At 38.7% G+C, this 12,335-nt stretch overlaps 2 protein-coding genes across 2 annotated transcripts; both read right to left on the bottom strand.

Annotated features, from left to right (window-relative positions):
- Positions 1 to 246: 246 nt before the first annotated feature.
- faf2 (Fas associated factor family member 2) lies at positions 247 to 7,284 on the bottom strand. The gene is made up of 11 exons (XM_033974337.2): positions 7,158 to 7,284; positions 6,232 to 6,300; positions 6,011 to 6,145; positions 5,786 to 5,862; positions 5,568 to 5,706; positions 4,980 to 5,065; positions 4,775 to 4,866; positions 4,238 to 4,415; positions 1,880 to 2,051; positions 1,386 to 1,529; positions 247 to 1,310 (listed from the first exon to the last, which is right to left on the bottom strand). Exons 1-11 carry the CDS (start codon positions 7,239 to 7,241, stop codon positions 1,128 to 1,130), a joined length of 1,359 nt encoding a protein of 452 aa, XP_033830228.1. The 5' UTR covers positions 7,242 to 7,284; the 3' UTR covers positions 247 to 1,127.
- A 668-nt stretch (positions 7,285 to 7,952) lies between these two features.
- pin4 (protein (peptidylprolyl cis/trans isomerase) NIMA-interacting, 4 (parvulin)) lies at positions 7,953 to 11,880 on the bottom strand. Its single transcript, XM_033974208.2, has 4 exons — positions 11,735 to 11,880; positions 11,509 to 11,576; positions 9,212 to 9,331; positions 7,953 to 8,141 (listed from the first exon to the last, which is right to left on the bottom strand). Exons 1-4 carry the CDS (start codon positions 11,769 to 11,771, stop codon positions 7,983 to 7,985), a joined length of 384 nt encoding a protein of 127 aa, XP_033830099.1. The 5' UTR covers positions 11,772 to 11,880; the 3' UTR covers positions 7,953 to 7,982.
- Positions 11,881 to 12,335: the final 455 nt, after the last annotated feature.

The raw sequence follows: 12,335 nt of genomic DNA, 5'->3' as shown, positions 1-12,335 counted from the left end.
TCTGGTCAGATTACTGCTGGACACTGCCTTATATCTGTCTGAAGGGAGGAACTAACTACAGCTCCAACAACATTTTGTCCAGTTGACAGGTTTGAAATTTTCTTTTAAAATTTCAGGCTAAATTCTATTTTCCTCACTTACAAATGGTAAAATCATGGCAAACCAGAAAAGATCCTTATCTGATTATGTAGCCTGGAGTTGGTAGAGGTCAATGAAATAAATAAGCAATGTGAAATTTTCACAACCCGCATTTTAAAATGTTTTAATTTATAGTTGGAAAATTACATCTTTACAGGAGCCTATTCAGATGGTAGAGGCAAACAGGCATCTATGAGTAACCACAGGCACACTATGCGCAGACTTGAACTATGCTTGATCGAACCACATCAACAACTGTGGTGTGTTAAATATCCAATTATACTTCATGTCATTTCAGACAGTCTGCTTAATAGTAATCAACCTGCATTTGGTCATTTCATCATGACAAATAAGTAGAAAAAAACAAAACAAAGTATGGTAGATGTGGGGTCCTTAAATACCTAACTTATGTACATGTCATGGCTCATTTGAAACAGGGTTCCCATTCGTCATTTGTCCAAAGCCCTCTCCTGCCCCTTGAAGCCGTCCTTCACACATCAGTAACACACAAAGCAGGGCACGCCCACTCTGCCTGTTCTTTCAGTGGAGGAGACGTGTGAACTTAAGGCTTAAGCAATGAATGGGGACAAATGGGTGAAACATTGAAAGTAATGTCCCGTAACAAACAAGGCAAAAACCATCACAGAAATCTTAATGATAGTTTGGTATCATCGTACAGCTGCTCTCAGCTGCCAGCGCCCAAGGAGGTTATGACGTTTTCATGAAGCTATGCAACTACTACATGGAAGCTAATACAAACCTCAGACCTTCTCTGTCCCAGCAAATACAAATGCATTCAAGGAACGACTTCAAGATAGATTTATTAGATAAAATTCAAGACTTTCCAGGCTACTGGGAACCCTGTAAACAACCAAACAAGGACTGGATGCAGAGTATGTTTCTATCAATGATCCCTTGTGCATATGGCCTTGAACAAAAAGGAAAAATGGGGTGGCGTTGGAGCGAAATGCGTTGGTAGGAGGTATGTTTTAATCGTCCGTGAGGTCTTGCACAAAGAGGACCTCGCAGCGGCTTAGCCCCGCCTCCTTCAGCGTGGGGGGGTTGGGCTGCTCCTCGCTTGGGAGACAGGGCAGGACTCGGCGAGGGAAGTTTGTAACTATCTGAAACTTCTCTGGAGTCTCTTTCAAAGAGAAGAGGAAGTCGTGTATTACCTGTCAAAAAGCACATGTTCAAAATAAATCCACACATTTGGAGTGAGCTTAAATCTTCAGGTTACTGGAGTTTACCGTCAGCGACTGCCCAAACAGGAATCGCCTCTCTACCCGCGTGTCATTGGGCAGTTTAAAAACTATTTTGACACTTTCGGGATCATCTGCCTGTGGCTCCGGAGGAAGACACTCGGACTTCCTCTCCTTTTCCTCTTCAAGTTTCTGTAGATAGGAAACATTGGTATATTTATATGAAAAGTAAAAATCAGATCGATAACCCAATAATGATTTTTTGTGTGTGTTTACAGCACAAGAGAAATGGGATCATCAAAAACACCTGGTGACACCTGTGACCTGTGAATTAGCACAGTAACTTGTCTTTAGGAGCCAAAGTACCATGAATTTTAAAATAACTTCTGCTTGTCATTAGTTTGCCCTTTTTTTGCAGAATCAGGGGTCACAATAATAGAGTCAATAATCTAATAACTCCAGAAATCACATGATCAGATTTTGATGTGCAAGTAAACACAGCCAAGTAAACTCACTAAAAACAAAGTCTAGATGGTACTCACCCGTCGCCTCCGCTCCTCCATGAGAACGCTCTGTCTGACCTTCTCCTCCTCCTGCCTCTTCTGCTCCTGCTCCTCTCTCTTCTTTCTCTCCTTCTCCTGATCGGCCCGAAGAGACGCCTCAAACTCCTCGTCCTGCCGCTTACGGATCTCCTGGGTCTGATTCCTCTGTTCTCTGTTTTATTTGAATAATTGATAAATAGAATCATAGAATAAACTCATTTAGTAATATGTTGAGTCATCAGTAAGTACAGTTGTCCCTTTGTAAGGCTAATGTGGAGCTACACCACCAGCTAAATTATGACCAAAACCAGCAGAGGACAAAAGACTGAATAGGGTTTCAACTTTTTCCATTTTGCTCCACAGAAAATTATAATACTGTAAACTTTCTGCATTACGAGCATTCTATTGAATCACTGCGATGAGGTTACAACATAGACTGTATAAATAAGTGGACTGAGTGAGTGTGACGTCACCCACAGCGTTCGGCTCCAGTCAAATGAAGCTCATCGAGGCCAGAGCAGTTACAGCGGGCAATTTGGAGCAGAGTTCTATATTTGGAATTCTGACAAAGAGTATCATAGCAACCAAAGAGCCAATCCGAAGCGAGGCTGTTGAAGGTAACGCCCCTTCCTGTTCGTGCCACTGGTTTAACAGCAACACTGTCAATCAAACCTGTTGCTAACACTAGTGGGAGCAACCTCGGGGAAAGAAGGCACAAGATTTGGCTGTTAGTTAATTATAAAAATATCAGGATCATGTAGAGCGGGTTAATAAGAACATTTTAAGACCAAAATGATGAGGTTCACTGCAGCAGGAAGGGTAATTGTTTTCTAATGTAAAGTGAATTGGAGCTGGAAGTCAATGGAGCAGGAAGTACACTCATTTTCACTTCCTATTTGGAACGTGGTAGCTAGCAGGTTAACCATGCCCATTTATATTTACAGTCTATGATTTATAAGCACTTTTCAAGGCTTTCAAAGAGCAGTGGAGCCATGACGGTAATGCCAATATGCACTTCCTGATAAGACAATAACATCTTTTCTAATTAGATGTAGACTTATTTTGACCTCAAGAGCAACTTATACAATATATCTGTACTGAGCCATGACACATTTAGGTTAATACATCGTGTACCAGCCCTTCAACTTTAATGCCTAAATAAAAGATCCTGCTTTTGAAAGGCAAGGGCTAAAAGAGTGGTCATATGGCTGAGACTAAGGGCCCAAAAACAAGAACTAAACCAGCTCTCAATGGGGAGTAAATCAGGATTAAACCTCTTATTACAGGGATCGACAAACTGTTCAGCTTCAGGTGTCACTGTGAAAAGTTCATGTCTCTGAGTCGGCCTCCACTCGCTGCAGTCACATGATAATGAACTTTTTTTCCTCAGTTATTAGTCATACTGCTGTTTTCATATTGCAGTATGCAAAACTGCAGTGGGACTGTGGGACGGCAAACGGCGGCGCGCAAACACGTGAGGCATGGCACTCCGGCACAATGCATGATTAGGTACACCTGGTGAAAGTGCAAGTGAGCGGGAAGAGGTTGAATGACTGTGGACAGAGTCACTACAGAAGTAGCTGTTAATCACCTCTGCTCTGAGCGCCGGGAGCGAGCGTACGACAGTTATGAGTCAACGAGCACAGCAGGACACAATTTTTTTCCTGACAATTTTGCCATGCCTGCCCCTCAAAATTCTGGCCCCTGCTTTATTAAATACTGAAAGCCAGGAAAATAATTAATTTTTAATTTAAATAAATCAGCACTAAAGCACCTTCTGAGTAAGCCCACAATAGCACAGAGAAATACTCACATAATATTAGAATCACAATACTAGTGTCACTGTCACTCATGTCACAATACTTTCACAATAATTTCAAACTGCATTTTGATAGTAACAAATGCTTTTTGATACCACAGTGATAAATGAAATCCATTTATGTAGTAGCAGTAGAATAATCTTTTTAGATAAATAAAAGTTTATTTAAAGTACTATGAAACTTTTCTGGTTTCTTGGATCAGCTCAACAGAAAGGCAGCCCTGAATGCATGTTTTCCCAAGGCATTATTGTACCAATGAAAACACCTGTAAGTCAATCAATGCAAAATAAGTTCAATGCCATACTGTGGAACATTAGTGGCATAGCAATAATATTTCCATGGAGACAAGCAGATCCACCACCAAAAGTTACATAGTGCACCTTTAGTGAAGCTTTTAACCATGTTGTGATTGAGGTCGGTCAGCGTTAGTTTACTCAGTGCTGTAATTCGATTGATGGATCAAAATAAAATGTAATTTGTGAAACCATATAACCAATGATCTACGGTGTATTAATCCTCTCCAGTCTGAACGGCGTACCTTTCAATGCGCTCGGACATGAGATATGTTTGGTTGGCCTCCATGATGAAGGTGAGTTGGTTGATGAGGTCCTCGGGCTGGATCAGACCCTCTAGACGGCCAACCATCGTCATTTTCCCGTCCTTCAGAACGATCATGGCCAGGAAGGGGTAGGTGTTCTCCCGCAGGGCCTGAGACGCTGAAACCAAACCACATTTCACTGATGTTACAACTTTATTTATGCTAAAAACAGTGGAGGTACTAGAGTAAAGGTACAGTTACAAATACTGCTACTAATGTGTGCTGTAGTCTCAACGCTTCAGTCAATCGGTGGAGGGATAATCCTGTGTTAGCTTTAAATTCGTTACTATATTATTGTTTATCACCAATATTTTCTTCAGCAACATATCACAGTTTGTTATCAGGACAGACCTAATGATTTGTAATTGTTATTAATAATTATTATCAACTCCTAATTAAAAGGCATTTACTTAAATTGGTATTGTCTTTTCTACTTCACATAAAGCTGATGTGCTACTGAAACTGTTCAAGGTTTACCTCTATAGCCCTCGGGTTTGCTGGTCGAACATGCCCAGAAGAGCATTTGTGTGTTAATGAAGGTTATGACCTCTTCTGTGCATAACGTGGAACTGCAGAGCAAAACACAAAATAATCAAATAGTGAAAAAGCACAAGGATTCAGGCTTATGTCACTACACGACTTCATAGAAACAAGAAATACAACTAAAAACAGTGTCAGGTACCGGCAAAACTCATCCGTGTCTTGGTGATCGTCTCCATGAAGGTAGACTAGCAGGTACCGAAGCTCCCGTTTGGCATCATTTAACGCCTAGATCCCCCGAAAAATACAAAAAATAGAATGGGGCAATTGGAAATAGTCATCAAACAAACAAATAGAGTATGTTATTTACATTTCACCAAAGGGAGAATTTACTATCTGCATAACAAGCGTCACACACTTTATACTTAAGTTTCAGAATCAGGTGAGAAAACAAAACAAGAAAATTTAGAGCAAGACACAGAATACCAAAAAAGTTTAAAGGATATATGGCATGGACTGGTATCTACCACAGTAACACAGTAACAATGTAATAGTGACACATTTTATTGCAATTTTGTGACATCATAAATCCAAGGTCACCCTAGAAAGTTCCATAGTTCACCTATTCAAACTAGAACTGTAATGTCAAGTAGTACATTGCTCTAGACATTCGCGCCAATGTTGTTGGTTTGTGTAGCACAAGGTTCACAGCGAAATACTTTCACTTTCTTTTCTGAATTACTTCTCTCACATGAACTATAAAGTCTTATGTTTCAGCCTCTGGACTCACCTGGCTGTATGTTCCCTGGTAAAACACAGGATGTGACCGGCCATATTTCTCCTCAAAACTGTGAATAAAAGATACAACGTCTCCAACAGGGTCTGTCACACGACCGCGGGGGTCTGGCCTAATGAACCTCAGCGCAAACCTGGGGCAGGGCAACAAAAAAAACATGATCAACGTTGTGAAATTGTGTCAATTTTTGTCTGCTCAATGGTCTACAGTACCTGAATATGTCCAGAAGTGTGTAATATGTAAATCTGAACGGTAGCATTATCAAATAGTAACTCCATCCTAGTAACCCCTGGGAAAACAAGCACATTTGCACATTAACAGACTCAACAAAAACTAAAGGAATGTTGATCTTGATTTGTTCATTTGGGAGGGTGTGTTCCGGATACATCACTGGTTAACAAACACAGTAAGAGAAGATTTGTATATTGTGAGCCTACCCTGGGTTGTGGCCTTGATACGATGTAACTATATATTCTATGGTCTGCTGTATTGACCTGTAATGGTCTGGGAGGTGGAGGGTTAAACACACTGGGAACTCCTTCTTGCTCGTTAAGTCTGTCTTGTACTGCAGCCTGCAAAAATGAAAGAGATATTCGATTATTTGACAGACAATGCAGATAGATTCACAAACTTGGGCTGGTTTGGCCTTTGAATGTACCTCTATGTTCCAATTATGCTGCTCTAACGTTCGGCGGCATTGGTCTATAGACTCCAAACCAGTTAGGTCCTGTTGGACAGAAAGAATTAGGCAAGGAACATATACTCAAAAGCTCAAGTAAAAAGCTTTATAAACTCAAACACACCTACATAAATAATACACAATAACATTCATAGTTTAAATAATGGCCATACATCCATATATAATTGTTGCAATCTCTGTTTTTGTTAGCAAAAGTCAGCAAATTTATGGGCTCAAATCAGTATTTAGGCTACAACCAATTACCAGATTTGACAACTGAATTTACTGATGAAGTCCAAAACGTGGAGGTCCTACAGTGAGATGACGGTTGAGTGAGACAGAGTGTGTCAAATGTCTGATTTACGAGACGACATAACAAACATAATAAGCACCATTATGAGGATAATGCGTATACGTGTTTAGATTTCTTTAAACATTAATCAACACTTAACGGTGCAGTGTATTGTGTCATCAGAAAGTACAGTGACAGCTCGATCAAGAATGCTTTGCTAATGTTAACTCAGCAACGTCAGCTCAACAAACGCAAACCAAGTTGAAAGAACTCCACTGACTCATCAAAACTCATCTTCACTAAGCTTGACACATAAAGCCTGTTTCAGAGCAAACATAGAATGGAGATTCAATTTACGTTACAGGGTTTGTATCCGCATTTGGCCCTAAAAGTTATGACTTGTTAGCAGTCAGAGCTAGCTGTGCTAACATTAGCAGGCTTGACTCAAGTTGCCTGTATCGTTTGGGGGCTGGGGATCGTCACCGAAGTTGACAGAGCATAAGGCTCCAAACACGCACTGTTTATCCACCCGCTGAGATTCATGTGGACGATGATGCATTAAGACACCACAACAGACGTAAGCTCGTGTTAATGCACATTTTGGCGCATTTACCTGAAACTGGAGGAGTTTTTCTGTCTGCGCCTGAGATAATTCTGGCTCCTCTGGCGCCGCCATCTTACCTTCGCCAATCACCATCGGGGCGTAACGCTGACGTAACAACGTAACGGACGTAACACGTCAACGGACTTTTCCTGGAGTCATAGACTGTATACTGCCCTCTAGCGGCTGGGCCGTGTGATCTCATCACCAAAACTAGTTTGGTCAAAAGTTTAAATAGCAATTTGATTAAAAATAAATAAATAAAAACATTTTAGAAAGTTGTAAGTTTTAAGCAACTTCCTTGTTGCAAAGACATTTCTCCTCTGGGAAACCAATACAATAACTAACTTTATCAATTTACTAAAGAAATTGCTATTGACTAATACTATTTACTAATATGGAGCATCCATCCATCCATTGTTTTTATTTTATCTATCCTTAATATTAGTTTAATACCAACAGCCATGCTCAAACTAAAGCATACAAACTCATTATCATACCCATTTACATTATCATATTCATTTAACATAACTTTGGTAGGGCTATGTTTAATCATCCTTAGAGTAACTATACATTATTACAGTTGATATCCTTCCAACATTTGCTAACAGTAAGTGATCTTTCCAAATTGTATGCTGTGCTCCAGCAGCAGTATGTTTCAAGAAACGTTTCTTTTCATGAAGAACACTACTTACAACCCCACACAACCAGAGACGCATTTACAGATGTTGCTGTTTTGCAGTTTTGTATGATAGAAAAAAAATATTTTGAGTCCTTTTCAGGGTTATTACACATTTTATTTATTGTACAAAAGGAGACATTTCAGTAAATGTAAAATTACTTTTTCCCTTCCACCATAATAATGTGATAACCAAATTTAGTTTTGACCGGTGGATCTGTGTAGACGGGTTTGTCCATGGAGCTGACAGGTAACGCGAAAGCAGCTTCCTGAAAAGGTCCTACCATCGACCCTCTGGTCATCCAGCCCAAGTCGCCCTGTAGGAAAACGAACATCTATGAAATCTTATAAATCTCAAAAGGTTAAAAGTTTAACAACTCTTTATCTACCATGGTAACCTGAATGGAAATGAACACAAGGAAAGTCCCTGTGTTCCTTTCCATTCAGGTTATCTTTTAGCATACAACCATCTCAGCTATTTTTTATTACAGATAAGTGTAGCTGTTCATTCTGATGACTGACAATGTGCAATAGAGTTGAAAACAGAAGTTTACATACACTACATAAAAAGACACATACGCTTTTTTCTCACTGTCTGACATGAAATCAGACTAAACTTTTCCTGTTTCAGGTCAGTTAGGATGACTATAATGATTTTTGTTTGCTATATGTCAGAATAATGAGAGAAGGATTTTTAAAATACAATTTTATGTTCTTCAAAGTTAGAACTTTACACACAGTAAGATTACTATGCCTTTAAAAATTTGGCATATCTGGGAAAACTCAGATGATGATGTCATGTCTTTGGAAGCTTCTGATATCGACAACATTTGAGTTAATTTACTACCTTTTCTGTTAGAGCTGCTCAGTTCTGTAATGCCACCCCCACAACCATCAGAAACCTCAACACATACACTTCATTTAAAGTACAGTTAAAACAATGGCTCATAGACTATCAAAGCTGTCAACATTAAGACATCCACCTCTCGCTGCCTCCTGCCGGACACTGGCCTATTGACTGTAAGCTGTTATTACTATTTTTAAGTTATTGAGTGAGAGTGAATATCTGTAATTGACTGGTTATTGATTGCGTATGAATGCTTGTAATTGAGTTGTCTGAAGTAATGTACTCTTTAGAATGATGAATTTTAACTTTGATTTTCTGTTATGTAGAAGTGACACCTAACATCTGTCGAGGGACAACAGATAAAAAATAGCCGTCTGGCTAACTCTGGCATATTTACATGCAAATGTTGATTAATATGCACTGTCCCTGAAATAAATAAATAAATAAAAATAACAAACCATGACCATCAGACACAGTAATTGATCCATGAGGGAAACTGGTTATGTTACTGTACATAAGGACCAGTGTTTGTGTTCTTACGCCTTGTCTGGCTTTGTCTTCACTGTATTGAGCTGCTACTTCACTGAAACGAACTCCTGCTTTAAGCTTCTCCATTGCCTCCATGCACTTGCCATGTTTTTCACAAAGTATGTGCCGAACCTGATGGAAAACATAAATCACACAAAAAGCCACGTTAGATTCTCTAGGCTATGTTCACATTGCAGGTCAAATTTTTTTTAACCAAATGTGACCTGGATCCATTTTTTAACATCAGTGAGTACATTTAGATGTCCAGTAACAATCAGATATCTAGAATAATCATATAACCCAATAAATAGTAGGAATAAGAATGGGACAATAAACAATAATATGGGACGATATGGGACGACAAACAATAATATCATTTATATAATCTTGATAATCGCCATGGTATCACCAGTGTCGACAGCGGGGAGACAAAGGGGTCTGTTGTCCCAGGTCCCAGGGTCTTAGGGGCCCAGAATTGTGAGTCTTTTTGACCAGAGCCCCCAAATTTCTGTTGAGAGCCCTTTTTATCCATAATGTTTTCTAGATCGTAGTTGTTTTCACTGAACAAAATACAATTATACAGAAGTTGTTTAAACATGGAACTTATTCATACCATTAAAATGATAATTATTCACATCCATAGCATTTTAACTTTAATCGCTATTGTGATATAATCATTAATTGCAATTATTTTGGCCATAATAATCACAACACAAAATTTCAATATCGTCCCATGCCTCATAAGTACAGCTAAATTTTGGTGTGTGTTTACATGTACAAGAAAATTGTGATCATCAAAAACACGTGGAGACCTGTGTCAGTTAATCAGTGGATAATGGCACTACCATGGATTTCAAAATAAAAGTTTCAATCTCTAACATTTTCTCTTTGCCAAATTAGCTTCACCTTTCTTGCATAACCGCTACTGTCAAAACCTACAGGGAGACAGATAGAAACCAGACAGGAATCGAAATACTGATCAGATATAACTGACTAACCTTACATGACATTTCCATAATACAACTTCAGAAATCAGATTGTAATGGCGAATGTTTGTTTGCATGTAAACATTGATCTGTAACGATAATCGCTATATGGACTTATCATTCAGTATATGTTAGGTGGAGCAATAATTTTTTGGAGGTCAGTATTTATCGTGGTACTGTTTCTAAGTACTGGTCGTGAACTTTGTTATTTTTCCTGCTCTTCGAGATTTGAGACATGGAGGGTTAAATAAATACCTTCTATGACTCATTATAGATACAAAATAACTACCAAAGTGTTTCATTCTACCATTCATTTAATGTTGTTTGTGTTTTCTAACCATATCTTTCATTTAGAACAGTTTTTTGGGGATATTTCTACTCTAGGGTTATTGTGTCAGAAGCATAAATTAGTTCCAAAATTACATAAACTATGTAAACACAGCCTATGTAAGGCCTATGTAAGCATAGCCAGTGTGAAAAGGCCAAATCCGATTTTTTCAAGCCACTTTCCAATGTGGATTTAAATCATATTTGAATCAGATCTAACAGCAGTCTGCATGGCAGTAATCTGTGACATTAATCTTAAATTCTGCACACACAAATCACAATTAAACATCCAAACGTCTGACATGGGGACATTTATTGTATTTTACTGCTAATGTTAATGATGAACTGTTAGTCTTATAATGTAATTGTAATGAAATGTGTTTTAATGTGTGTTCACCTGCCCAGGGACCAAACATGGGAAGCAGCAGTAGCCAAATCTGGTACAAATCATCTTTTCTTTTGTAAGATTAATGAATTTGTACATGGTCCCTGACAAATAAAGAATAAAGAAAGAAAAACAGATGAAAGTAGTGAAGCAAAAAATAAGAGTTTTGGAGATTTTAAAGTTCATTGATACTTTGGGAAAGATAGTGAGTCAAAGTATGCATTTCAGCCTGTTTAGAAGAAAGATAACGATTACTAAATTTTGATCATTATATACTGTAATGACAAATTGTTCTTGTCATATTTAAATGGCATATCTGTATTATAATGAGACCTCAGCATATCCATGTACGTCAAGACATATGAGGGCTGTTAGGGTCACACAGTAAAAACAGGTGAGTCACATTTTAACTCTAAAAAAAGAAGATTTAAGAAAAATCTGAGTAGAATCTCCAGAGGTTCAGAGTGAACACAGCCTTCGTCACTATTTTACCACACATGACTCAAACTAAGCCTCACAGCGGACTAATATTTATATTGTCAAAGATAAAACTCATTTCTGCGACAGACAGGCGCTTTCCGTGTTTCATGTTTTGATTGTGGTGAGGTTACCTTGACAGCAGTACCTCCTTTAGCTGTTTTATCTTTCTTTTCGGCCTCTGCAGGTCCGGAAGCCGCACCTTCAACAGAAAATAAACACTTTCTTAGTGCGATGTAATAAGCAGATCTATAACACTGCCACGCTTCATTTATAAACATGAGAGGACTGTTAGCCGTTAGCTTCAGGCGCTAAATATAAAGGTAAACAAAGAATAATCACACTAAATAAAACACTAACCTTTTCCTCCTTTACCGCCTTTACCTTTCGGGGGCATAATGGAATAAAACAGGAATAAACAAAGTGAATTTAGACAGAAAAGTGACCGCACATGCTAAACTGTACTACATGCGCAGAACGAGTGCGCAGTCGACACAAACAGCGCTTCTTCTCTTGCCACTATCCGGTAGAATGTGCTCACCAGCGCCACCTAATGTTTGGTTTACAGACAGTTTACAAGTTTCCATGAGAAGAGCATCCAATTTGTGCTTGACTTTATGTAGTCACAAGTGTAATATTTGTCACATAATTAGTTTTATCCGTATTTTTTATTTGTCTGTGACTTGAGTGCACAGAGATAAGATCTTGTTGAAACAGAGCACACATTTTTCTGTTTTTCACATATTATACTTACTCACAGGACTGAAACAAGCATATGTCAGTGAGGACATATTTTCATCAATAACTTATATTTGAAATAGTTCTCATATATACGTCTGAAGTAGTTCACATACTTCTCACATTTCTTGGTCACAGTGGCATTTGGAGGCGCATGGTTGTATTTAAGACTGAATTCACTGCACCATGTCAAAGAGCTGATCCACCAACCAATGGGGCTAAA

The sequence above is a fragment of the Periophthalmus magnuspinnatus genome, chromosome 10 (assembly GCF_009829125.3).
Source record: "Periophthalmus magnuspinnatus isolate fPerMag1 chromosome 10, fPerMag1.2.pri, whole genome shotgun sequence".
Classification (NCBI taxonomy): domain Eukaryota; kingdom Metazoa; phylum Chordata; class Actinopteri; order Gobiiformes; family Gobiidae; genus Periophthalmus; species Periophthalmus magnuspinnatus.
This window is presented reverse-complemented; position numbering and strand designations above follow the sequence as displayed.

What these genes read in the sequence shown, in the direction of transcription:
- pin4 (XM_033974208.2), bottom strand. Translation starts at nt 11,771, where the DNA reads ATGCCCCCGAAAGGTAAAGGCGGTAAAGGAGGAAAAG. An exon ending in AAGGAGGTACTGCTGTCAAG is followed by an intron (nt 9,332 to 11,508) that starts GTAACCTCACCA and finishes GTTTTCCATCAG; the next exon opens with GTTCGGCACATACTTTGTGA. An exon ending in AAGACAAAGCCAGACAAGGC is followed by an intron (nt 8,142 to 9,211) that starts GTAAGAACACAA and finishes GTTTTCCTACAG; the next exon opens with GGCGACTTGGGCTGGATGAC.
- faf2 (XM_033974337.2), bottom strand. Translation starts at nt 7,241, where the DNA reads ATGGTGATTGGCGAAGGTAAGATGGCGGCGCCAGAGGAGCCAGAATTA. An exon ending in ACACTTCTGGACATATTCAG is followed by an intron (nt 5,707 to 5,785) that starts GTACTGTAGACC and finishes GCCCTGCCCCAG; the next exon opens with GTTTGCGCTGAGGTTCATTA. An exon ending in TGTTTGGGCAGTCGCTGACG is followed by an intron (nt 1,311 to 1,385) that starts GTAAACTCCAGT and finishes GCTTTTTGACAG; the next exon opens with GTAATACACGACTTCCTCTT.